The 26,583-nt window shown below is 42.8% G+C and overlaps 2 protein-coding genes across 2 annotated transcripts; one reads left to right on the top strand and one right to left on the bottom strand.

The window, feature by feature from the left end:
• Positions 1-1,440: 1,440 nt before the first annotated feature.
• URGCP (upregulator of cell proliferation) lies at positions 1,441-10,743 on the top strand. Its single transcript, XM_053470853.1, has 3 exons — positions 1,441-1,499; positions 3,000-3,313; positions 5,679-10,743. The coding sequence occupies exons 2-3, from the start codon at positions 3,019-3,021 to the stop codon at positions 10,409-10,411; spliced, it is 5,028 nt and encodes a 1,675-aa protein (XP_053326828.1). The 5' UTR covers positions 1,441-1,499; positions 3,000-3,018; the 3' UTR covers positions 10,412-10,743.
• Positions 10,744-14,747: 4,004 nt separating this feature from the next.
• Positions 14,748-25,517, bottom strand: LOC128501405 (uncharacterized). Its single transcript, XM_053470855.1, has 9 exons — positions 25,359-25,517; positions 19,209-19,538; positions 18,742-19,032; positions 18,383-18,487; positions 17,446-17,805; positions 16,970-17,281; positions 16,383-16,727; positions 15,537-15,842; positions 14,748-14,883 (listed from the first exon to the last, which is right to left on the bottom strand). The coding sequence occupies exons 1-9, from the start codon at positions 25,399-25,401 to the stop codon at positions 14,861-14,863; spliced, it is 2,115 nt and encodes a 704-aa protein (XP_053326830.1). The 5' UTR covers positions 25,402-25,517; the 3' UTR covers positions 14,748-14,860.
• Between the last annotated feature and the right edge of the window lie 1,066 nt (positions 25,518-26,583).

Here is a 26,583-nt window from a genome sequence, read left to right as displayed (position 1 = left end):
TCGGGAGAGAAATTCCTTTCGGTTTCACGGGGAGGAGGACAGCAGGGAAGAGAAGAAAATGAAAAAAAGAAACCAGAATTCACACTAGAGGGTCAGAGGCTTCGATGGAGTTGGTGTGGGAGGCAGGGGTCCGGTACAGCTAAGTAACCCCTCCGCATAACATACATACATACATACATACATACATACATACATACATACTCGCTCTCGCGCGCACACACACATACACACAGGAAAATCACTAAAGTGATGGCAGCAAACGAGAACATGGATGTAGGATATGCAGGAAAATGTATATATACTCCCATGCACCAGCGGCCCCCAGTGTTTGGAGGTTGCATTGCATCCTCTATTGACCTGAATAGGCCCTACTCAAGACTATGACAACCTGAGTCTATACTCCACAGACCTTCACGGCATGCAATATTATCATTATTAAACAGGGAGGAGCGCTGGTTATTTTAGATAGTAATCATTACAATATATCTGTGAAACTTCACCAAATTTGTCTGTTTGTGAAAAAGTTTTACCTATTTCTAGCAACCCTAGATAGATAGATGGGGCATTTACATGCAAGCTGTGCTGATGAGCCCTTCCCTATGTTCGTATTGTTTTGATTCACATGAACGTGTCTTGGTAGGGGTGGTACGGTCCGGCCCGGGAGGCAGGTAAACCCCCCCCCAGTAACACACATGCGTACTGCTACACTTCTTTTTTTTTAACACACTCACATTTTGCACAAACATACACACTCATACTAACACACACTCCCTTTCACACACACTTACACAAGCACACCTATGCTGACACACACTCTAATTTTACTGCGGGGTCGCGTACCATTGTCACATGACCCCACTGCATTCCTGCCACCCCGGGCCGGTCCAAAATTGTCCACAAAAGGTCAGTCTGATGCCCTTCCCCCAGGCCAGTCCACGCCTGTGTCTTGGAACATGTTATTGAGCATGTAATATACAAGTATATTTAACCAGTGATTAACAAACACTGCGTGTACCCTCAGTAATTATATATCACAGCAGATGAGGACCAGTTTAAAGAGACCATCTGAACAAAGTAGCCCACCCCGCCAAGTGTTACGGTAGTGAGTATATCACACGCCAGGAGATATGCTCAGCTGAAATGGTTGGGAGGGGGCTGGAAGAGGCAAATGCATACGGGGGGGGGCAACAGCTATTCATTAAAGTGCACATGATGGCTGGAGTGTGCCTTTAACAAACACTTTAAATACACCTGCGTGTGAGTGGGGAATTACACCCTAGGACCAAACATAAAGCTCCACGCCCCCCCCCAACTATCATCTGCAGTAAATAACCTGAACGCCCTCTGAGCAAGAATGAAACTGGAAGGATTCTGTTTCCCAGAAATCATTCCCCCCACCACCACCTCTCCTTATAAAAGAGGCTCATTTATGGAATTCTGTTCATTTCAGCATCCAGAGACTGAGACCCGTGAACCGGTTCTGCAATCAGACTGCGCAGGTAACTGTTTGCTGCACGTCGCCCCGGCTATCAGAAATACACTCCCCGGGGCAGGTAGTTCAAAACCGGAACTGTCTGACCTGGACCAGAGGCAGGCGTACAATATTACCACGGTGGTGACGTAACATTACATCAAGTGACCCCCGAGGTAATATTGTAGCTGCTTGCGCTGTGGGTCCATACAAGATAAGAGTTTGAGTTATCCAGCTGTGTGCAGATGTGAAAGGTATGATGGAGGTGGGGGAGTGCGATGATGGAAGTGCCGAGGGGGGCATAGTAGGGGTTGGTGGGATGCAACAGGGGCTGGTGTGGACATGACAGAGGCTGAGGGGGATCATGGCAGGGGCTGAGGGGGATCATGGCAGGGGCTGAGGGGGATCATGGCAGGGGCTGAGGGGGATCATGGCAGAGGCTGAGGGGGATCATGACAGAGGCTGAGGGGGATCATGGCAGGGGCTGAGGGGGATCATGGCAGGGGCTGAGGCGAAGACATGGCAGGGACTAGTGGAGACAATACAAGGGCTGGTGGGAAAAATACAGGGGCTGACGGGGACATGGTGGTGTTAGTGTGCATGTTAGAGATAATTTGCATGTTTTAGTCCGTGTTTAAGTGTTTGTGCACCAGTTGTGGTAACGTGATGGAGCTGAGCTGGGCGTGTGGTAAGATGACTATAGTTTAATATATTAAAGTTGTATTATTACATTTGCTTTGTGGAGGGACTGACTGAATATTTCAGAAGGAGGTTGATGCCTGGGCTGCACTTTTTGAGGTGCTGTGTAAACCAAGGCTGGTGCAAGGAGTTTGCCCACCTTAGGTAAAAAAACTTGTTTTGCCGCCCCCTGGCACCACCCCTCTTGTACCCTGCCCTTGGGTCATCATAGACATGACATCATCCGCCGTGTTGATGACACCCTTTGTCCTTTCCTTCACTGTGCTACACCCCCCCATGTATAGATCATGTAAACGCCACATAGAAACACAACGCTGCAGGTTTAGATCAATTGATAAATCACAAGAAAACTCAGCACTGAAGGTATAGATCAAACAAACATTACCCTTACAATTGCCTGCCCATAAACACATGCACATTCAGTCTTGCCCCTACACATAAACGACTCCACTTTATCTTTTTTTTTTATCTCCCATTCTTTTCTTTGATCATCCCTTGATATAACTATACATTATACAGGGCCAGCTCCCTGATATAACTATACAATATACAGGGCAAAAGCATTTAAATATTAAGACGCACACTCATGCTAACACCATACACTAACATACACTTTCAATTTCTGTGAACTCTGATGGGCGAGTAAATAACATTCACTAATTGCCATATTTATAATCTGCTAGACACATTACTGGCTTGTCATGGTTACAATACTGCTGTTGGTGTACAGTGTTTGGGATGCTTGGCTTAGAATGCTGAATCAGATACACTGCATAATATTTCTTTCTCCTTTCACCGCGTCCTCTCGGTTTCTGTGCTTTTTTTTTAGGTTGTGATATCCTGGAGCCATGGATCGTGGCTTGGGAGCGGCCCGCGTTATTAGCAGCTTGCGTTGGAAGTTGACAGAGGTCTTTGCGGAGGACACAGTTGGCTTGTTCGATGAGGTCAGCTCCCTGCTCCAAATAACCCATGAAGAATATTTAAATGGCAGCACAACCCAGAGCCGAGTTAAGAGGACCGAATGGTTATTAACCATCATATTAGAGAAAGGTGACGAAGCCTGTGAAAAATTCCTCAGCCACGTGAAAAACATGATTCCACGGTTTCCAGCATTATCCGGGCTTTCAGGATACTTCCCGGAAAGTAAGTAATCTCTGCGTTATTTACTGATTTATACGGCATATACAAACTCATATATTCAAACTTCCACAAGCCAAAGGGGACGAGGGCCCTCATCAAGAGACCTTCCAAGCTGTGCAAATGCAAAAACTCTTTAGGTTATTTATAAAAGGTGTGCACCGTACTCCAAGCGTGATAACCCCCCCGCCCCAATAACATGGCATCTAATTATAATGAAATAACTAAATATCCCACCGCTGCCACCACCAAGACAATTTATAAACGGGGTGCCTTGGTTCCCTAAGCAAGTTAGACTAAAAATGCGAAACGTATGCTCTAACGCAATATCTATGTGATTTCAAATTCCCAATAAATTAGTCTACGCTATAAAAGGAGAATTTTACAGAAAACCCAACTACTCACTTGGAGGGTAAAGTAACAGGTTTTCTGTCCTTTTAGGGATATTAATAAGACAAAATAGGCAAAACCAATATTCTATCACATACACAAAATTCTGGCACTGTTAATTATTGAAGGATCAAACCCACAATATGAATTTAACCCCTTTGTGACAATGGCTGATTTTATTATTTTTTTTTAAAGAGATTTTATTGAGTTTGCAGAGGTAAGTATAAACATGATAAAGTACATCAACATCCAATAACCGTAAGCCTCCCTGGATTTTTTTCAGGGGGTCTGGGTGCATATGTCAACTTGTTACATACAGGATTGAGATTGTAACATATCACAAATATTTGCAGTACTAACATTCAATTATATTTGCAGCCATATATTTTATCTGTGAATCTATGAATGTTGTACCTCGTGTTATACTCCTCTGTTATTTTAAATGTACTTTGTATGTTTAGATTCAAACATGGCTGATTTTATTTTTGATGTCGTTATTTTGATTGTATCATATCATTTACTAAAAAACCAAAAGTATAAAATATGGTGACAAACTGAGAAAAAAAAATGACTTTCTGACTCTTACTTTAAACATCTTTTACTCATCTATAAAAGCTAATTAAAAAAAAGGTAATTAAAAAAAAAATGCTTTTTCTGCATGTTATGGGGCAATAAGTACAAGTAGCATTTTGCTATTTCAAAATCATTTTTTCCAAATCCGGTTATTCTGCCCCCATGTGCTATTTCAGGTATCTTCAAAGCTGGCCAATGCAATTTACCCCATCAAACCATATATTTTTGAAGACTAGACACTCCAGGGTATTTGATTGCTGCTATTTTAACTCCTTCCATGCATTTATTCTACCACCAGCCTTTGTCAAAGTTTCCAGTAGCATTTTTTGTGTGTATTTTTCCCACTCACATACTTTAGGTATAAATTTATAGCTCCTGGTATATGCCACTGTCACACAACACCCCAATATGCCAGCAACATCTCCTGAGTACAGTGATACCACACATGCATGGATTTACCTTGCTTTTTGAGGGCAAAAGGGCCACATTTGGGGCATGCATATTTTTTGAATGTTAAACTTTTACATTTGGTGGTCCTGTGCCCATGCTCTATTTACGCCCGGCCAATTCAGTGTGCACTATAAAAACCTATATTTTTGAAAACTAGACACCCCAGGGTATTTCAAATGCTGGTATTTTAACTCTTTGAAAGCACTAATTCTACCACCAGCCTTTGTTAAAGTTTACAAAGTGTGTATTTTTCCCACACACATTGTGTTTTAGGTATGAATTTACAGGTCCTGGTATATGTCACTGTCACACCCCAATATGCAAAAAACAAGACAGGATTATAAATCTGGGTTATTATTGTATCTCACGGATATGACCCTGGAAGGAATAGTCTCCTGACTCGTGGTCACTTAGCATTTTAAAATAATCCACCATCTGAGGGGATCCAGGCATGGTGGATTAGTCAGCCAATTTACATTGAAGCTAGACTTAAAGGCAACTCATCTGTAAAATTCCACATCTTGCGGAGGGCCCTGATTGGAGTCCCAGCTTTAAAAGAGAAATTCATGTTGTAACACCTTTTTGGCATCACATTCATATATAATCAAATTAACCCCACTCATGCTGAAATTAGCCATACCATCTCTACCAGGCAGCGAGCCTATATATGTACAACACAAACTGGCGTGACATAAGGCTCTAAATCATAAAAGTAGTGCAGTCATAGTGTAATAACACTGGAGTGGTCAATAGCCAGTGGGAGAAAGGTTTGGTATAGCGGGGAGGAAGCATATAGATCAAGGACCGGCAGAAATATTTTGCTTTAGCGAGTGCTTTAAACTAGTTTATGATATAAACCGATAGAACAAAACAAGGGTTAGGGTCCTGTTTGAATTTATAGAGTAATTACTACACAAGATCAATGAGGCTTAATGAAGACTAACTTTTCTTTTCTCAGATAAAGTGAAAATATTCGATGAGCTTCTGGATCAGCTGGGGATGAAGGCTCGGTTGCGTTCGAAGCTCGAACTGAAGGATGTCTTACAGATTGAACGAGTGAATGTAAAAGACTTTCACCCCCGGGATTTACGGGATATTCCCTGGCATTTCCTAAAGAAACTCATGGCTCTTAACAGGACCGCCAGGAACACCGACTGTGCAAAAAGTCAACTCTGTACAGGGCAAAATCTAGATAACATAGAAAATAATGACCTCTTTCAGTTTTTTAATATTGGCGTTGAAAATGTTAAATCCTATTCTGTCCACCCCCTCGACGTCCTGTGCGTTCTCCTCCATTGTTCAGATGGTTTCCTACAGCAAGAAATAGTATCGAAAATGTCCATGTGCCAGTTTGCTGTCCCTCTGCTGCTCCCTGCTGGCGATGGCGTGAACTGCACCTTCATGCTTTGGGCGATGAGAGATCTGGTGAAGAGGTGGAGACCTCATTCATTAGCAGACGCAAAAGGCTTTTTGGAGGAAAGTGTGGTTGATATTCCCATGCCAACCTTCTCTTTTGTGAGAATGGGAAAAAATAAATTATCCAAATCTAAAATCCTGAATCAGGTTCTTAACCCAGCCCAGCAGTATCATGACTTTTTCATTCATGAGGACCTGCAAGGAGGGAACGCTGAAAGAAAAATATCCGATGGACTGGTGGAAATGTCCTGGTATTTCCCTTCTGGTAGCAGGAGTTCTGACATTTACCCTGAGCCGATTGCGGTGGCCAACCTGCGAGGAGAGCTGGAGTCCAACGTCACGCAATTCAGCTTCTTAACACAAGTGTCTTCAGCCGTTTTTATATTTACTGAGAATATTTGTGAGCGAGAATACAGAATGTTATCAAACTGCAGTAACTCCGAAGCAAAGTTGTATTTTATTATCACTCCAGGCCCTGGCAGAAATGTAAATGCAGAAACACTGCAGAACCTGAAACAATTAATGACCGTGCTAAAGCTGAAGAAAGAAGATATTATATTTAAGCAAAGCACAGATAATGATACGGTACTGGTGCAAAATATTCAATCCGTTATTAATTCTTCCCTAATTCATCACAAAACGACGACGCTCGAAAACATGGGGGAACGGGCGGCTGGCCTCAATATCTACGTAGACCAAAGTTTGGAGGAGTGCCGTCATGCGCGGGAACATGCTTTGAAAATAACCGGAGAGATAAAAGATGTGGCTCAGTATAAGAAGGAAGCGATGAGCCTGCAGGGAGATCTGTGGAAGCAGTTGTCGAAAATAGAAAAAGAAATGTGCAGAATGAAAGACCAAGGGACGACGGACGCACAAATGTATCGTAGTGAGCTGCTGCGCCAACGCATTTCGATTCATGAGAAGCAACACCGACATAGCATTCACAATAGTATAATGATGTTTATCGATGGCATTTTTCATTTGTCTGGGAAAGAAAAACATTATTTTTTAAAATGGATGAAATTTGAACTCGATTGCGTTGCTAGAAAAAAACTGTCATCCTTACAGGCTGAATACAAGGAAAAAATTAACAATCCAAAAAATAATCAGGAAGAAATAAAGCAGCTGGATCACAGAATCTCCGCCAGCTCGTTGGGAATCGAACATTTCTTGCGTGAGCTGGGACAGCTGTACGAGGCAGAATATTCCATGTACAAAGAAGAAAAAAATCATATACATGAGAGACAATTTGTCCACCTCCCGGGAATTGCAGCAGATCTTCTGCTGGATGGCTTCCCTTTGGAGCTGATTGATGGAGATGCTTCCAACATCCCTCTGCAGTGGATTACTGACGTTCTGACTGAGCTAGACAGCAAGACAGGAGGACGATGTCGACTGAGAGTGATCACAGTGCTGGGAGTTCAGAGCACAGGGAAGTCCACCCTCCTGAACACTATGTTTGGTTTACAGTTCCCGGTGGCTAGTGGGCGATGCACACGTGGGGCATTCATGACACTAATTAAGGTTGAGGAGAACCTCCAGGAGGAGCTGGGGTGTGACTTTATCTTGGTGATAGATACCGAAGGTTTGAAAGCCCCAGAATTGTCTTCTCTAGAAGGCAGTTATGAACATGACAATGAGCTGGCGACACTAGTGGTCGGGTTGAGCGATATCACCATAGTCAACATGGCCATGGAGAACACGACAGAAATGAAAGATATTTTGCAGATTGTTGTCCATGCTTTTCTGAGGATGAAAGAAGTTGGTAAGAAACCCAACTGCCAGTTTGTCCACCAGAATGTGAGTGATGTATCCGCTCATGAAAAAAACATGAGGGACAGAAGAAAACTCCTAGAGCATTTGGATGGAATGACCAAAGCAGCTGCAAAAATGGAAAATAAATTTGGAATCACAAAATTTAGTGATATGATGGACTACGATGTTGAAAAAGACAACTGGTACATTCCTGGCTTGTGGCACGGAGTCCCACCAATGGCTCCGGTAAACTTTGGTTACAGTGAAAATGTTTCGGAGCTGAAGAAATATTTAACTGAATTTATGAAAAGGTGTAAAGCTGAAAGCACACCGCCCAACATTAAGGATTTCATTGAATGGATTAAAAGTTTATGGAATGCGGTGAAATATGAGAAATTTATATTCAGTTTCAGAAACAGTCTGGTAGCCGAAGCTTATAACAAACTCTCCACTCAGTTCTCTCAGTGGGAATGGAACTTCACCAAAACCGTGCTCGGCTGGCTGAGCGAAACAGAAACGGCCGTTAGGAATCAGACTTCAGTTCAGTTAAATGAAGAAATGTGTCAAAGTTATAAGGATGATCTACGAAGGGTGCTCTGCGAAGGAGAAGCGCAAATGCTGGAGCATGTGCAGAAATATTTTGAGAATAAGACTGAGAATGTGCAGCTGATAGAAAGATACAAGGAAGATTTTTTAAAGAGTGTAAAGTTTCTCAGAAAGGAACTGGAAAGAAATGCGCTCAACAAATGCGATGAAGCTTTCCAAATCCAGAACAGTAAGGTCAAGATTGAGAATATCAAGGATGAATATCAGAAGTCGATCGAAACGAAGGTGAGTGAACTTTTAGAGAGATGCAGAAAAATGGAGTGCCAGCTCAGTAAGGAAACCTTGGAAAAAGAATTTGATGCCATGTGGAAAAAAACAGTCTCAGAGTTCCAAGTTGGGTCCCTAAAAAAGCGAGATATCAGTAAATCTATTTTACAGCAACTGTCAAACAACATGAGCAACAAAGGATCAGAAATAAATAAAGAGATATCGAAAGTGAACAGTTTACAGGAATTTAAACAAAACACGCTTAAAGTCAACGACTCTCATATTGAACGTTCTTGGTATGCACCGGTGGTAGATAAGCTGTTCAGGAAAGAAGACTACAAACTTAGTATAACTCAGCTGTCTAACACACTAATAGACATGTGCAAACAAAACGTCGGAGAGAAAATGAATACAAGATCTGACTATGATGATTCTTACAGCCAGGGACTGCTGCACTTGATCGATGAGAAACTTCAAGACACGGATACTAAAAAGATTCCTTTTACAACTAAATTTGAGCTGGACATTAAAATGTTAAATCTTGCCCGAGCTGCACCATTATTTCAGGAGATGCATGATCGATTCATCCAAGAGAATGATCCAAAGCTGTCTCTGGAAAGGTTAAAGCCTCAATATTTATCAACTTTTCAGGCAGTTTACCAAAAAAAAGACATGAGCCAGCAGAAAGCTCAATCGTTTTGCGACAGCATCCTGGCGCCAGCTTTAACTGAATATATTTACAAATGTCTCGGAGAAAAAATGGTCACCGATGTGGTAGACGGCTCCGATACCATGTTCAATAGCCGATCATTTTTCCAATATTCTGTGCTGGAGAGCCTGTTAGAAAAAGAAGACTTCAGGGAATATGTAAGATACATTTCATCATATCGGGGGTTTTTGAAAGACTGGATCCGCCAATACGTCTGTGAAAAATACAAAAAATCTTTGAGTCTAGAAACTCTACAAAAAAATATTTTATCTTCGGTAGTTAAAAAAATACAAGCTTTCCTAGCAAACGAGAAATGCCTCGAGAATAACAGCGTTTCAGAGCTTTTGAAAAACCTCTGCGAGGAACTAAAAAGCGAGCTGGTAATTTCTCAAAGTGAAATAAATGCCATCACGTTCGAGAACAACACAGAGGTTGCCCAGTTTGCGGGTGACGTTAGGATTTTTGTAGAGGAAACCGAAAAACGAATCCTGAAAGAAGCGAAGTCGTGGAGCGTTGAATTTGCACTCTTCAAGGTCACCTTGAACCCTGTGGATGTATTGCTGGAGAAGGTGATCGGATGCGGGAAGCAGTGTCCATTCTGTAAGGTGCCCTGTGAGGCCGGAGGAAAAGACCATACGGAGCACAAGGCATCTTTCCACCGACCTGAAGGATTAGGAAGATACAGATGGGACTCAAATGAAACTTTAGTGATAGACATATGTTCTACCTCCGTGGTGTCAAATAATTGCTTTAAAAATAAAGACACAAACTGCGAGTGGCACGATTATAAAGATTACAAAAAAATTTACCCCGACTGGGCCATCCAACCTGACGACTCCATGCAGGCCTCCGATTACTGGAAATACATCTTTAACAAGTTTAATGAGCAGTTTGCAGCTGAATATAAGGCCAAGCCGGCTGCACTGCCCTGGGAATGGAAAAAACTAAGCAAGAACGATGCCCTCCGGAGCCTGAAAGGAGTATTTAATAGAACATAATCATTAGTCTGTTAATTGTCGTCACAATATCGGGCTTATATATAGATAAGAAAACGCAGATCCTAAACCCGGCTCCGTCCACGTTGCTAGGATGTTGCGATTAAAATATTTTGTTTAATTAAGACTTTCCGTTTGCTGTTCAGTAGTTTGTAGGTTGCTTAGCGGACGCTGACATTGTTCCCTGTTTAGTTTTCGCTTGTACTTTCATTGCCATTTTTGTTCTGTACGTGGATTTACTTGCTCACGTAACCATTTGTGTGGACTCCTTGACTTTATGCTTCATTTTGTTCTTGTGAAAAGATTTAATAAAGTTTCTCTTCATTCAATACTGAGCAGAGCTGCAGATTTCTCTCAGGTCTTGCACAAAATACCCCCCCCCATACATCATCCCCTCGCCCCCATTGCCTTCCTTTGTTGGCTCAGCAGAGGGGTTTCCTGATAGAAACGTTAATTAAAAATGATATGACCGGTAGTAGTAGCTACAGACCAGCATGTGCCTAGTTTATAATAGCTGGGGTGGTAAAAATCAGCCACAACTACCCCAGTCTGTTATTTATAGGGTTCCAGTGAAGCTCAAATAGCAATATGGCTGCTAAATATCATAGAGGAAGTGAATAAAAGTCCAATTTCCAGTTACATAATAATTACTATTCCCATAATAATCTGCATCATGGGAGGCGCAGCCAAGAAATGCTAATATTGTGTGGTAAAGCTGGAGGGAGAGAGCGGACCAAACCACTCTGACAGCAGCTATAAGGAGAGAGCGGACCAAACCACTCTGACTGACAGCAGCTAGAGGGAGAGAGCGGACCAAACCACTCTGACTGACAGCAGCTACAGGGAGAGAGCGGACCAAACCACTCTGACAGCAGCTATAAGGAGAGAGCGGACCAAACCACTCTGACTGACAGCAGCTAGAGGGAGAGAGCGGACCAAACCACTCTGACTGACAGCAGCTACAGGGAGAGAGCGGACCAAACCACTCTGACTGACAGCAGCTAGAGGGAGAGAGCGGACCCTTTTAGGTTCATTGGAAGCCCACAGTACATCTGGAGATAGTGTTTTGGTCATACCATATAGCGCCACTACAATGCATCTAGCACAGTGGGTTAACTTGTCTTCTGTTCACCAAAACAACAGATGCTGACTGTATCCATAAAGCAAAGGCTCAAGGTGGTTGGTGTGTTACAGAGGCTTTTACACAATTCAGGGTAAAAAGACAAGAAATCCACCAGATACCCCGATAAGTAGCCATAAATAAAACATTCAAGGGCAAAAGTCAAAAGATTGACCTTAGTCACCTGGCACCATTTTCAGTATTCCAGTACGCACACCTCTTAATGGTGTAACTACAGGGGCCGCAACCCTGCAACCACTTGTTCCTGTCTCCTTGTGCCACTTCAGAAAGGGCCCTTCCGTCCTGGACCGGGTCACGTGACCCCGCGGTGAAACCGAGCAGCTGGACCCATAACTGCAGGAGAGGTAAAGGGGGTGCAGCGGGAGGGGGTATGTTTGGAAGTATGTGAGCATGGATGTGTAAGTGACGTTAGATGCAGTGTGAGTGGTGTGAGAGGGAGCGTGTGTGTTAAAATAAAGGTGTACGTGTGTTAGTAAGTATGAGAACGTGTGTGTTAGCATGAGTAAATTTCTGTGTGTTGACATATGTGTGCCAGAGTGTTTGTTGGAGGGGGGCAACGATTGCACAGACAAGCTGTTTGGAGGCGAAAATGACATAGAAAAGCTGTTTGAGGCCACTGACCAGCTGGGGTAAAGATGGCACAGGCCGGCTCTTTGGGGTTAGGATGGAACTCATAAGCTATTGGGTTTCAAAGGTAGTACTCACAAGCTGTTTGGGGGCAAATGTGGGATATGTTGCTTGGTAAAGTTGAGGGGCTCTGTTCCTAGTTATGCCCCTGTTTGATTGGTGGGATAAGGGTAGGGTTGCTTGGCAGCATTGATCAGAACATATGTGACCTGTGAAGCTGCAGCATTGTGGACTCTGCTCTGGGGCAAAATCCCTATTAGGGACCTTACAGTGCCCGGGGCTCCGCAGCAAGACAAATGGTTGGGGGCTCCAAGCTCTTCTAACACACACACACTAACATATTACACACAAACAGACACAAAAAACACTTACATACACTAAAATACATGCACACATTCTAACATATACATATCACACATAACACTTCACTCCATCAGACGCAACACCCTCACATAACACATACAGTAACACACACCCACACTAACATACTTACACACACACACATGTACATACTAGCATACTTACACACACGTACATACTAGCATGCCTCTACAAATCCACTAAACAGTTTAATAAAGAGTTCCAGAAATGATTCTCGAAATCGTTTGTAAGTATATAACATTATGTGTGTGTGTAAGCATGCTGGTATGTGTGTGTGTGTGTGTGTAAGCATGCTGGTATGTACATGTGTGTACCCGTCATGAAATCACCAGTTTCTGCTCCGTGAAGGCTCTATGTAATGACTCCCCACATGCGTTACCCAAATGGCTCTAATTCCGGCCCTCGTGGAAACCTTGACTTGTCATTATTTAAAGATACACTTAACTGAGTCACCTGCGTTCAAGCAGGGAAATCAGCCACGACATACTGGGAGTTAGTAATCTTACTCCGTGTCAGAATCATTCTGTGCGTTATAATTAAATCTCCTACGGCCTTTTATCCGTTGGTTGGCGTTGGTCTTTGTTTAGGATATATTTGGGTTATTCCATTGGTTAATGGGCAGCCGGTTTGTATTTACCGGGGGGGGGGCCCCGACGCACGATTGGTCATCAGAGGAAGATAAGCGGGGGGCCTGGCTCCCAGCGATATCTTTGTCGTCACATCCGTACGGCCCCGGGGCCTGCAGACTTCATTAAAATGTTTATTTATTTCTCAATGAATAAAACATAAAATCAGCCGTTTTCCTTTATGTATTTTTATGTATTGATTATTTATACAATATATTTTTTCTAATAATTTCATTATTTTATTGGTTTTTATTGGGTGTAAGAGAGTACTAATGCTTGAAGAGAATATTACTTTTATTAACCCGCATTCCTTTATCTGCGCATGTCCATAATAAGCGCAAGGCATTACATGTATGGCTGATCCGTGTGGTCCTTCTCCTCGGCATCGGGCGGTAAGTCACTGCCCTGTGTTTCCCGTGTGCTTTTGAATGTCAGCTCGTTAGCGAGGTCTCTAATTAGTCTGGGGCTGAATGTCCTTTGTACAGGTTTCTCCAGGGATTTGTGGTCAACAACAGCGACCACGGCCCATGACTTGGCCTTTTGCTTCTCGTGGTTTGGGGGTTGGCACGCGCTGGTGGCCCTGAACGTCCCGTTCTTATTTTCGATGACGTCTGTAGTGGGGAGTCCAAGAACGTCGAATTTATCCGCAGATTCCGGTTTGACTCTCCACGTGATCTGGATGTCTCGGGGGTAGAAATTGTCCACTTCCAATGTAAACAAGCGATTGTGGAACTTAATATCCGACACATCTGGTGTCCCTTTGTACGCTGCGTGAGAAGAACAAAAACGCGTCTCAGTATAATGCCACCTATCAGATTATTAGAGGTCCATATTGAGGGCATTGAAAGGCCGCATTCTGCCTCCATTGTCACCTGGAATCCTAAACCGGATACTTCTACGTTATGACTTTTCTTTCTAAATGACATCAACGTCACAAAGACGGGGTAAAGTACTTTGGACTTTGTGGCTTAAGCCCTTTCACAGTCAGGTTAGAGGAGCCCACGAGGACACAAGCAGAAGGCCAGCTGTCCCCAGGTATCAGGGAAGGTTTCAGGAGTAGTGCGAGTGGTTGGCCACCAGAAGGAGAAGGAACGGGCCGCAGACTACCTCTGCGAACTCAATCATCATCATGGGTTAGTGAGAATTGTAAGCTCTCCAGCAGGATTTAGGATTCCTCGTAATTTAAAATAAAACTCGACAACTCTACTTTATAATGAATCAGCCCCAAAGATTCATTCACCTTGAAGATCTGCCCTGTTTTACCCCAGAACCAACCCTTTTGCCCCAAAAAATCCACTCTATTACCCTGAGAATCTGCCATTTTCCCCCATGAAAAACTGCCACGTAGGACCTGCCAGGTTCTTCCTCTAATCTTACCCACCTATATTTAAAGGTCGCGTGGTTTTCTCTATCGGCTGCTCCAGGGTGGGGTGGGAGACTCGGCAGATGAATTCTGCTCCCTGGTCTTGCCCCAGATGTGGGGTAAATTTCAGACACGATTCACATCTCAACGTCCTATCGTCCTGTTTCTTGGACTTGACGGCTGGAACTTCGTACTTCTCTGCGGGAAGCGCCGTCTCCTGGTCTTTCTGTTTCTTAAACCAGCGCACAGACAGCTTGTCGGGGAAATAACCTGAAATCCTACACTTCAGGGCGGTTTTTTTGTTGGCTTCCATGTTAGGGATCTGAATGTCTTCTACCTGCGGGCGCCACGGAAAATCTATTAAAAGAGCACAGTTTGGAGCAAAAAATGTTATTTATCGCCGTTTCTGTTTAATTTCACGTGTGTGATGCTCAAGGTGCTGGCTTTATAGGCCCCCCGCACTAGACAAGCCCCGCCTCCACACCATTACCCCACCTACTAGCCCCGCCTCCACGCACCAACCTCCTATTGGTACAGCAACATTTCAGAAGTGCTACTCATTTACCAGAGCGACCATCATTGGGGTACAACCGGTACCTGTGTACGGTGCTGGTCATCGGCTCTTGTGGCTTGCTAGCCGGTTCTGGGTCCCTCGTGACCCTCTACCCCTACCCATGTCTGGACCCATGTGGCCTTTGGGGTCACAATGGACCCCTTCTAGGCACTGGTGGCCCTTTTCCAGACTTTGGACCTTGGTGGTCCTAAAGCAAGCTTTAGCCCCTGGTGGCCTTATTGCAAGCATGGGGCAATTGGAAGAACTATGGAGCGGGGGGGGGGTGGAAGGATGTTTTTGGGTTTCTAATGGCGGCCATGTGTGTTACTAATGGATATAAAAGGGCTCGCTGATCTCTGTGTTTAGCGGGTTTTGTTAACGATCGGCTTGTTGTACGTTGTGTTACGGTAAGATTAACCCCTTACAACTCTCCTTACCTCTTACACAAAGCGATATCGAATCAGTAACACCCAGAGACGCATGTTTCCACGTCACCGTTACTTTATCCTGGGGATCTTCAAAAATTGTCCCAAGAGTTTCGACCCAGCTGTTGACGTTAGACGTCAGATCCTCAGATTGTGTTAGAATTTCATTAGATGGTAATAAAGATTTGCATGTTTTCCTGTCATTGTACCATGTGACCTTGATATCCCTGGGATAAAAATTCTGTAAATATAATGAGAAGTAAATTCGGGAAGAATCCATCAGTGTGGCCTTTATAGGCTCCTTCCTACAGGGTTTGGCTGCAAGGAAACAAAGAGACAGTAATTCAAAGATGACTTTGAGGAACTCACCAGAGGAACAGATGCTTTAATCCCCTGAAATCATTGAAACAAAATAAAAATTAAGAATCTATTAGTACAAACTGATTCATATTTATTTCAATTTATTTAGCATTTTAACATTTAAAGCACATTTTTATATCACAGTCTACTACTACTAAAACTTTTAACCACTTTTAAACAAGCATAAAAATAAAATTCTAAATAAGGGGGGCAGACGTATAGAGGTCCTACATGCCCTCACCCCCACAAAAATATAATAATATTAATATTGAAATAATTATAATATTTTACTTGTCCCTTTAAACAAATTATTCATAAAGTCTTAATATAAATAAATTATATAAATAAATCTTGGGTTTATCAGTATAGTTTCTATTAATATATGCTAATTATATATTATATATATTGACACTTGCTATTTGGGGCAAATTGTATATTTTTGTTGTCGGTATAAGACAGCTTGTGTTGGGGGGCATCACGCGAGGCTGATGGACTCACCCAGTATACGGAGCTTCTCGGTTCTTCTCTCAATTGGGGTCTCCAGAGAGGGGTGCGAGACCCTGCAAACGTACTCCGCTCCCTGATGAGCCCCGAGCGTTGGGGTGACGGTCAGGCTGGAGGTGCAGCTGTGGGTGAAATCCTCCTTGTTTTGGGATTTCGTAACTAAAACGTTCTCCTTGTCGGGGACGGGGAGTTCCTCCGGGCTCCCGTTATTTTTAATCAGCCAATTCGCGGTCAGTGCGTCCGGGAAATAATTTGAGATTTTGCACTCCAGTTTTACCGGAATTCCGTGGAAAAGTAAAGGTGTCTTTATTTCCTCTACAACGGGGTTCCAAGGGTAGCCTGCCGAAGGGTTAAAAAAAAAAGAGGACAGATTAATGCGAAAATTCATTTTATACTGCTACAAATATTTAGCTCATATAACAGGACTTTTCTTATATTTACATCGAGCTGCGGATCGATAGGTGGCCCCTCCGAAAAGGAGAAAAACTTTCCCCCCCAAAATATCGACCCCCCCCAATGGTTGGGGTTTTATTAGGAATACGCAGCTTCTTAATACCCCCGCCCATCATTATACCCGGTACCTGGGCTCCTGGCAGACAGCGCACAGGATCCGGGCGCGGCGAGACATTCGTGCTCCCACGTCACGCTCAGCTTGCCTTCCGGGTCTCTGAAGAAATCCCCCGGGATTCTGACTTTGCTACAAACGTTGACGGTAAAGTCAGGGTTTGTCTGAAACTTCTCCTTGGATGATAATTTTGCCGGAAGGTCTCCCCGTTCACATTTCCAGCCAATTTTGATTTGTTGGGGGTAAAAATTCTGCAAGGAGATCGAGCAGACAACCTCCCCGGAAATACAGAGCGAGGCTTTTATCGGCTCGGCCAGCTGGGGTTTGGCTGAAATATTAAAAGAAATGGATTATCGGAATATTATTGCTGATTATTACACAGACCGGAGTGACTGGAGGGGTTAATAAAAAGCCATCCTCGTACCCCATCCTCTTCTTGCCCCAGTCAGAGACTCCTTGGGGTGGGATAATAATAAACGGATCCGTTCTTACCATAAACTGATGTGCAGTGGAAGGTCTTCTCCTTGAATACTTTGTCGCTGGTGAATCGACAGATGAAGGAGAGCCTGTTGTGCTTCTGGAAGCAGAATCTAAACCTCAGGCTGGTGGTATAATCCCCAAATCCCTCCGCTTTCTTCCTGATCGCGTACGTTCTGGTCAGCGGCTGCTCGGACTCCCCCGGACCGCTGTCTGGAGGCTCTAGAATTTCTAAGGGTCCCACCTTTCCTTTCTCAAACCACGTAACCCGCGGCGTTCCTGGACAGTTGGTGGCCGTACAGATCAGAACCACTTCTTCTCCGTCGACGAGTTTCTCCGGCCCCTGGATGTCATTCAGCGAGAATCGTCCTGATGCTGTTCAGACGATTAACCAAAAATGACAATAAATGGCAATAAATTATCATTTTAGTATTGTTTCCCTTTTTTTAGTGTGTTCTGTATTAGGGTCCAGATGTTCCAGACTAGTTTTCCTTACTTATTGCTCTTTAGCTGCAGTTCCACTTAAATCCTTCGTCTGGCTCGCCATACCCCCCAGAATAGAAACTCCTGACACTTACTTAGAGCCCTAACAGCTCTGCGCTCCCTAAACCTCTGACCCTACCTAAAATAACTACCCCCCCCTTCGCTGTCACCACGACTTATATTTCTCCACCACTTAAGTCACTTTTCCCCTCTACAGCCTTCAGGATCTCACTAGCTTCCTCGTTCTGTGAGACCCCCTAATTCTTTAAGCAGCCCCTCATCTTCTATCTCGTTCATCAGCATGTCTTTTGTGTGTTTTTGTTAATTTTGTATATTTCTTCTATTCTATAAACTTGTCCGTTCGGAGTCATCCAGCAAATTTGTCATTTCTTATGAAGCCACCGAAACGAGGCCAGACCCCCCCGCCCCCCCATGAAGATAGACATGGCTTCAGTGACATCAGCCCTACCTTTCTTCTGGAGTCTCTGTTTCCACAGAAGGAAACCAACCACCGCTCCGACCATCGCCAACCCAACAAGAATGCTGGCGGTCGTCACCCAGGCGTTCCTCTTATCTACAAAAATGACAGAAGGTGACCGGCGTTCAGTATCGACGCGTCTTGAAAATGTCTTTCCTGCAGTTTGTGTTTAATCATTATTGTGGCAAAAACACATTTTTCGGTCCTTTTACTTTTGTTTGTTCTTGCCCATTTTCTACTGCCATTTGACTCACATTGGGTGAGAGCAATAAATATTTGGTCCAAGTGGAACCACAGCTTTAAAGGAGTAATTAAATAACATTAGCCAAAACTATGATTTTTTTTTTTACCTCTATAAATCAGCAGGGTGCTTTCCTGAAGCGGCTCCTCGAGGGATTCGTGGTGGACTTTGCAGATGAAGATGTCGTTTGTGTGACCGCGATCGTCCGCTATCGTCAGCGTGCTTTCTGTTGTGTATGCGCCATCGGGACCTCTCAATGGTTTGTCCAAAGTCGCGTTCTTAAGGACCTCTTTATCTCTAAGCCACGTGATGCCGATCGGCGGAGGATAGAAGCCCCTGGCTGAGCACACTAGGCTTCTCTCGCTGACGTATTTGTTATGAATCTGGATCGTTGGGCGGACTGTAAGAAACGATATTTAGTGTCGGAGTCCAGAGGGCTGACGTATTTATATGTAGTGCAAGGTGGACTAGTTGGCCGATGTCTAGGACATTCCATCATAGTGGAACTCCACCACAAACTGCCCCTGAAATCGAGACATCTGACCCTTTTTCTCCATGGTATAACTCAGTCCTTACCTAATACGTTCAGAGTGATCTCCTTCTCTTTTTTGTCCGGGGCGTAGATCACCACGCACCTGTAGAGTCCTTCATCCTCAATGTTGACGTCAGACAGTTTTATAGAAGCGTCACCAGCTAAAGCCGCTCGTTCGTTGAATGAAATCCTTGGGCTGAGGTCTTTACCTTTACTATCAGACGTAAGAATAATTTTTTCTTTAAAATACCATAACACGGCAAGGTATTTGGGATCCACGTGGCGGTCATCCACAGAGAAGCTGCAGTTTAGAAGGACGTCTGATCCTTGCAGGGCTGCTTGAGAGGTCGGAGCAGAGATCTGGAGTTCAGCACCTTCGGAGAAGAGACGTATGAGTGTGTGAGAGTATGAGTGTGTGAATGTCCGTGTATCAGTGTGTGGTGTTAGAATGTGTATGTGTTAGTATCTGGTGTTAGAATGTGTATGTGTTAGTATCTGGTGTTAGAATGTGTATGTGTTAGTATCCGGTGTTAGAATGTGTATGTGTTAGTATCTGGTGTTAGAATGTGTATGTGTTAGTGTCTGGTGTTAGAATGTGTATGTGTTAGTATCTGGTGTTAGAATGTGTATGTGTTAGTATCTGGTGTTAGAATGTGTATGTGTTAGTATCCGGTGTTAGAATGTGTATGTGTTAGTATCTGGTGTTAGAATGTGTATGTGTTAGTGTCTGGTGTTAGAATGTGTATGTGTTAGTATCTGGTGTTAGAATGTGTATGTGTTAGTATCTGGTGTTAGAATGTGTATGTGTTAGTGTCTGGTGTTAGAATGTGTATGTGTTAGTATCTGGTGTTAGAATGTGTATGTGTTAGTATCTGGTGTTAGAATGTGTATATGTTAGTATCTGGTGTTAGAATGTGTATGTGTTAGTATCTGGTGTTAGAATGTGTATGTGTTAGTATCCGGTGTTAGAATGTGTATATGTTAGTGTGTGGTGTTAGAATGTGTATGTGTTAGTATCTGGTGTTAGAATGTGTATGTGTTAGTGTGTGGTGTTAGAATGTGTATGTGTTAGTATATGGTGTTAGAATGTGTATGTGTTAGTATCTGGTGTTAGAATGTGTATGTGTTAGTGTGTGGTGTTAGAATGTGTATATGTTAGTGTGTGGTGTTAGAATGTGTATGTGTTAGTATCTGGTGTTAGAATGTGTATGTGTTAGTGTGTGGTGTTAGAATGTGTATTTGTTAGTACTGGTGTTAGAATGTGTATGTGTTAGTATCAGGTGTTAGAATGTGTATGTGTTAGTATCTGGTGTTAGAATGTGTATGTGTTAGTATCTGGTGTTAGAATGTGTATGTGTTAGTATCTGGTGTTAGAATGTGTATGTGTTGTTAGAATGTGTATATGTTAGTGTGTGGTGTTAGAATGTGTATGTGTTAGTATCTGGTGTTAGAATGTGTATGTGTTAGTGTGTGGTGTTAGAATGTGTATATGTTAGTGTGTGGTGTTAGAATGTGTATGTGTTAGTATCTGGTGTTAGAATGTGTATGTGTTAGTGTGTGGTGTTAGAATGTGTATTTGTTAGTACTGGTGTTAGAATGTGTATGTGTTAGTATCTGGTGTTAGAATGTGTATGTGTTAGTGTGTGGTGTTAGAATGTGTATTTGTTAGTACTGGTGTTAGTATCAGGTGTTAGAATGTGTATGTGTTAGTACTGGTGTTAGAATGTGTATGTGTTAGTATCTGGTGTTAGAATGTGTATGTGTTAGTGTGTGGTGTTAGAATGTGTATATGTTAGTGTGTGGTGTTAGAATGTGTATGTGTTAGTATCTGGTGTTAGAATGTGTATGTGTTAGTATCTGGTGTTAGAATGTGTATGTGTTAGTGTGTGGTGTTAGAATGTGTATATGTTAGTGTGTGGTGTTAGAATGTGTATGTGTTAGTGTGTGGTGTTAGAATGTGTATTTGTTAGTACTGGTGTTAGAATGTGTATGTGTTAGTATCTGGTGTTAGAATGTGTATATGTTAGTGTGTGGTGTTAGAATGTGTATTTGTTAGTACTGGTGTTAGAATGTGTATGTGTTAGTATCTGGTGTTAGAATGTGTATGTGTTAGTATCTGGTGTTAGAATGTGTATATGTTAGTATCTGGTGTTAGAATGTGTATGTGTTAGTATCTGGTGTTAGAATGTGTATGTGTTAGTATCAGGTGTTAGAATGTGTATGTGTTAGTATCTGGTGTTAGAATGTGTATATATGTTAGTATCTGGTGTTAGAATGTGTATGTGTTAGTATCAGGTGTTAGAATGTGTATATGTTAGTATCTGGTGTTAGAATGTGTATGTGTTAGTATCAGGTGTTAGAATGTGTATGTGTTAGTGTCTGGTGTTAGAATGTGTATGTGTTAGTGTCTGGTGTTAGAATGTGTATGTGTTAGTATCAGGTGTTAGAATGTGTATGTGTTAGTGTCTGGTGTTAGAATGTGTATGTGTTAGTGTCTGGTGTTAGAATGTGTATGTGTTAGTATCAGGTGTTAGAATGTGTATGTGTTAGTATCAGGTGTTAGAATGTGTATGTGTTAGTGTCTGGTGTTAGAATGTGTATGTGTTAGTGTGTGGTGTTAGAATGTGTATATGTTAGTATCTGGTGTTAGAATGTGTATGTGTTAGTATCAGGTGTTAGAATGTGTATGTGTTAGTGTGTGGTGTTAGAATGTGTATATGTTAGTGTGTGGTGTTAGAATGTGTATGTGTTAGTATCTGGTGTTAGAATGTGTATGTGTTAGTATCTGGTGTTAGAATGTGTATGTGTTAGTATCAGGTGTTAGAATGTGTATATGTTAGTATCTGGTGTTAGAATGTGTATGTGTTAGTATCTGGTGTTAGAATGTGTATGTGTTAGTGTGTGGTGTTAGAATGTGTATGTGTTAGTATCTGGTGTTAGAATGTGTATATGTTAGTGTGTGGTGTTAGAATGTGTATGTGTTAGTATCAGGTGTTAGAATGTGTATGTGTTAGAATCTGGTGTTAGAATGTGTATATGTTAGTATCTGGTGTTAGAATGTGTATGTGTTAGTATCAGGTGTTAGAATGTGTATGTGTTAGAATCTGGTGTTAGAATGTGTATATGTTAGTATCTGGTGTTAGAATGTGTATGTGTTAGTATCAGGTGTTAGAATGTGTATGTGTTAGTATCTGGTGTTAGAATGTGTATGTGTTAGTGTGTGGTGTTAGAATGTGTATATGTTAGTATCTGGTGTTAGAATGTGTATATGTTAGTATCTGGTGTTAGAATGTGTATGTGTTAGTATCTGGTGTTAGAATGTGTATGTGTTAGTGTGTGGTGTTAGAATGTGTATATGTTAGTATCTGGTGTTAGAATGTGTATATGTTAGTATCTGGTGTTAGAATGTGTATGTGTTAGTATCTGGTGTTAGAATGTGTATGTGTTAGTATCAGGTGTTAGAATGTGTATGTGTTAGAATCTGGTGTTAGAATGTGTATGTGTTAGTGTCTGGTGTTAGAATGTGTATGTGTTAGTATCTGGTGTTAGAATGTGTATGTGTTAGTATCTGGTGTTAGAATGTGTATGTGTTAGTATCAGGTGTTAGAATGTGTATATATGTTAGTATCAGGTGTTAGAATGTGTATATGTTAGTATCTGGTGTTAGAATGTGTATGTGTTAGTATCAGGTGTTAGAATGTGTATGTGTTAGTATCTGGTGTTAGAATGTGTATATGTTAGTATCAGGTGTTAGAATGTGTATGTGTTAGTATCTGGTGTTAGAATGTGGGCGACCCCTACGACCCCTTGTTTCTGTCTCCTCGTAACGGTTAAAAATTGTTTAGAAAGGGCCCTTCTTTGAACCAGCAAAGGACAAATTCATGTTAAAAGACCTTTTGGCACCACTATGCAATTGAACTAAACCATACCATCTCTACCAGGTAGCAACTCCATGTATGCACTACACTACAAGTTGGCGTGACAGAATGTGTACGTGTGTGTTAGTGAGTATGAGTAAGTGAGTGTAATTTGTGTAAGTGTGTTTACATATGCGTGTCGGAGCGTATGGTCCAAGTGGGGCAAAGCAGGCACAGAGAAGTTGTTTGCGGGCGATGATGGCACATACCAGCTGTTTGGGGCAAAGGTGGCACTGTGGCAATGTTGGTTGGTAAAGTTAAGAGGCCTCGGGGGAATTTTTGCCCCAGCCCCTGTGGTTTCTAGTTACACCCCTGGTAGGCAGACATTTTAAGTTTTCTCTTATGGCCCCGCACCCCACTAGGGCCGGCACTGTGTGAAAACAGAGGAGGAAGGAGCGGGACTGACCAAACAAAACAGGGCACTTGGGAGGTAAAATAATGCGTCAGATAGAGGCAGGGGAGGGCTGGCAGCCTAAGGCCTGAGGGGCGAGTCTAGTCAACTGGCCCATTGCACCATCAAAGCGGCTGCGAGTGACATTGAAAGTGGCCGTCCTGCGGCAGTCACTCCACCAGCGCCTAATGAAATTAAAGTGGCCGGCGTGCAAACACCGCATGCCTCAGCTCTTCATCACACCCCTTTTAAGACGTGGGAAGAGGAGCTGAGGCATGGCCATTGGGTCTGACAGCCGCATGATGCAGGGGCGTACCTAGAGTATTTGGCACCTGTGGCAGACCCTGTATGTGCCCCCCCACACACACACACACTTTAAAACTGCATAGTTTCTATGGTTAGGCAAACATTGACAGGGGTACAGCATAACTGTTATCATTATTTACTTAGGGATTACGCGGTACCACCGTCAATGCGTGCCTATACATTGAGCCAGACACTGACAACCCCTATCACTATATACTAAGCCAAACATTGATGTGGTGTAGGCTTACCACTTTAGTGACTGGCATAGTATATAGTAGTGATGCACCGAAATGAAAAATTCTGGACTGAAACTAAAAATTCAGCATTCACTTGGCCAAAACTGAAAAAAAAAAACAAAAAAAACTTTAAAATACTTTAAAAACAGTTGATCTAACCTGATCTAACGAATATCTACCAAGATCCATTAAAAAAAAAACAAATTTCAGTTGAGGGGGGGCCAGCCCCTATGTATACCCATCCCCCGCACACAAAATAGGATTGTGAATACCGCCTCCTGCGTGGTAGATCTAACGAAAAAAACAGTTGATCTAACCGGATCTAACGAATATCTACCAAGATCCATTAAAAAAAATCCAAATTTCAGTTGAGGGCGGGCCAGACCGTATGTGTACCCATCCCCCGCACACAAAATAGGATTGTGAATACCGCCTCCTGCGTGGTAGATCTAACGAAAAAAACAGTTGATCTAACGAATATCTACCAAGATCCATAAAAAAAAATCCAAGTTTCAGTTGAGGGGGGGGGCAGACCGTATGTGTACCCATCCCCCGCACACAACATAGGATTGTGAATACCGCCTCCTGTGTGATAGATCTAACAAAAAAAAACAGTTGATCTAACCGGATCTAACGAATATCTACCAAGATCCATGAAAAAAAACCAAAATTTCAGTTGAGGGGGGCCAGACCGTATGTGTACCCATCCCCCGCACACAAAATAGGATTGTGAATACCGCCTCCTGCGTGGTAGATCTAACGAAAAAAACAGTTGATCTAACCGGATCTAACGAATATCTACCAAGATCCATTAAAAAAAATCCAAATTTCAGTTGAGGGGGGGCCAGCCCCCCTCATTAAATATGCAATATCTCAGTAATTAGACTAGATCTAACAAAAAATTTGTCTGATCAAACCTGATCTAACGTAGAGCTATCATAATCAGTAACATTTTGTTGAAATTTTTGTTGAGGGGGGGCTGGCTACGGGTTAGCCCCCCCTGTAAAAGATTGTTAATATTGCCAATTTTAGAGTAGATCTAACGAAAAAAACAGTTGATCAAACCTGATCTAACAAAGATCTAACAAATGCCATGATCTTTTGTAAAAAAAAATAATATGGGGGGGGCTAACCCGGGGGAGGTAGCTATCAGCCCCTCCCTGCTTGTCTGGAATCCCAAATACAATCTACATAATCTTCTGATCCGAGTTCTGAAGCCATCGGCCTGATTTATAGAATCGTCGCGGGTCGGCTGAAAGCTCAAGTTATAGATTTACTCCAAAAACAACCCAAAAATGACGTTAACCCTCCGCTTTTAAAGAGGAAGAAGTAGATAAAACTTACACGCTCGGGGCAGCAGGAGAAGCAGCGACAGCAGATGAGCCATTATTACTGAGACACGTAAACTTTACCCCGCCATCACTTTACTGGAAACCACATGACCGGGCAGCAACACTGCCCAACTGTCTCGTGCTTCAGGCTTCCCTCAAACAGAAAGTAAAAGGCTACATGACCTTTGTCTTTACATAGATATTACATTTTATTTGTTTTTTCCCCTGAAGTTAAAAACATTGTCAATCATATGATATATTGGGTGATATATCACGTGACTTTCTATATCCATAGACTGCCATTAGTCAGAGAGTCCGGCTGGGTGATTAAGACTGAGACATTCCATTGTTTCCCACAGGCAGGAGGACAAGGAGTCAGGGAGTTTGTCTAGTAGATTGGGCTCAGATAACTTTGACTAGGCGGGTTCTGTCATGATTAACTCATATAATGTAGTGGATGCATGGAAGGGTAACCCAGCAGAGGTGGTTAGTTTCTTTGTTTCAGCACTCAATGAGTTAATCTGAGGTTGATTTAATGTGTTTCTTTGTGAATGACCTCTGTATCTGTTCTGGCTAGAGGTGTCATCTTCCCAAAGGACCCCTGTGGTGATTCATGGCCTAACAGATAAGGACCCTTAGTTTTAGGAATTCCATTCCTATCTTAAGTGGGGGGGTTTCCATCACCTTTACCCCACCATAACTTATTGGCACATCAAAGATGGGACCCGATTCTTGGGGATGGTGTCATATAATCAGTCATGTGGTCAGAGGGGCGTTTGCTTGCAAAAGTCTGATTTAGGGACAATGCAGCGACCTCAAAGCAGAACTCCATGATATACTCTGATCGGAACAACATCGTAAGAACCGTCTGGACTTAAGGAGTTCCCACAGGCCTGCTTATTGGAGAAACTCGTGAGTGAGGGTCCTGCGTATTGGAGAAACTCGTGAGTGAGGGTCCTGCGTATTGGAGAAACTCGTGAGTGAGGGTCCTGCTTATTGGAGAAACTCGTGAGTGAGGGTCCTGCGTATTGGAGAAACTCGTGAGTGAGGGTCCTGCGTATTGGAGAAACTCGTGAGTGAGGGTCCTGCGTATTGGAGAAACTCGTGAGTGAGGGTCCTGCGTATTGGAGAAACTCGTGAGTGAGGCTCCTGCGTATTGGAGAAACTCGTGAGTGAGGGTCCTGCGTATTGGAGAAACTCGTGAGTGAGGGTCCTGCGTATTGGAGAAACTCGTGAGT

The sequence above is a fragment of the Spea bombifrons genome, chromosome 7 (genome assembly GCF_027358695.1).
Source record: "Spea bombifrons isolate aSpeBom1 chromosome 7, aSpeBom1.2.pri, whole genome shotgun sequence".
NCBI classification, from domain to species: Eukaryota; Metazoa; Chordata; class Amphibia; order Anura; family Pelobatidae; genus Spea; species Spea bombifrons.
The sequence above is the reverse complement of the archived record's forward strand: the minus strand, read 5'-3'. Positions and strand labels throughout refer to the sequence as shown.

What these genes read in the sequence shown, in the direction of transcription:
- URGCP (XM_053470853.1), top strand. Translation starts at nt 3,019, where the DNA reads ATGGATCGTGGCTTGGGAGCGGCCCGCGTTATTAGCAGCTTGCGTTGG. An exon ending in TTCAGGATACTTCCCGGAAA is followed by an intron (nt 3,314 to 5,678) that starts GTAAGTAATCTC and finishes TTCTTTTCTCAG; the next exon opens with ATAAAGTGAAAATATTCGAT.
- LOC128501405 (XM_053470855.1), bottom strand. Translation starts at nt 25,401, where the DNA reads ATGGCTCATCTGCTGTCGCTGCTTCTCCTGCTGCCCCGAGCGT. An exon ending in ACAGAGACTCCAGAAGAAAG is followed by an intron (nt 17,806 to 18,382) that starts GTAGGGCTGATG and finishes TCGTCTGAACAG; the next exon opens with CATCAGGACGATTCTCGCTG. An exon ending in GATATCGCTTTGTGTAAGAG is followed by an intron (nt 14,884 to 15,536) that starts GTAAGGAGAGTT and finishes TGGCGCCCGCAG; the next exon opens with GTAGAAGACATTCAGATCCC.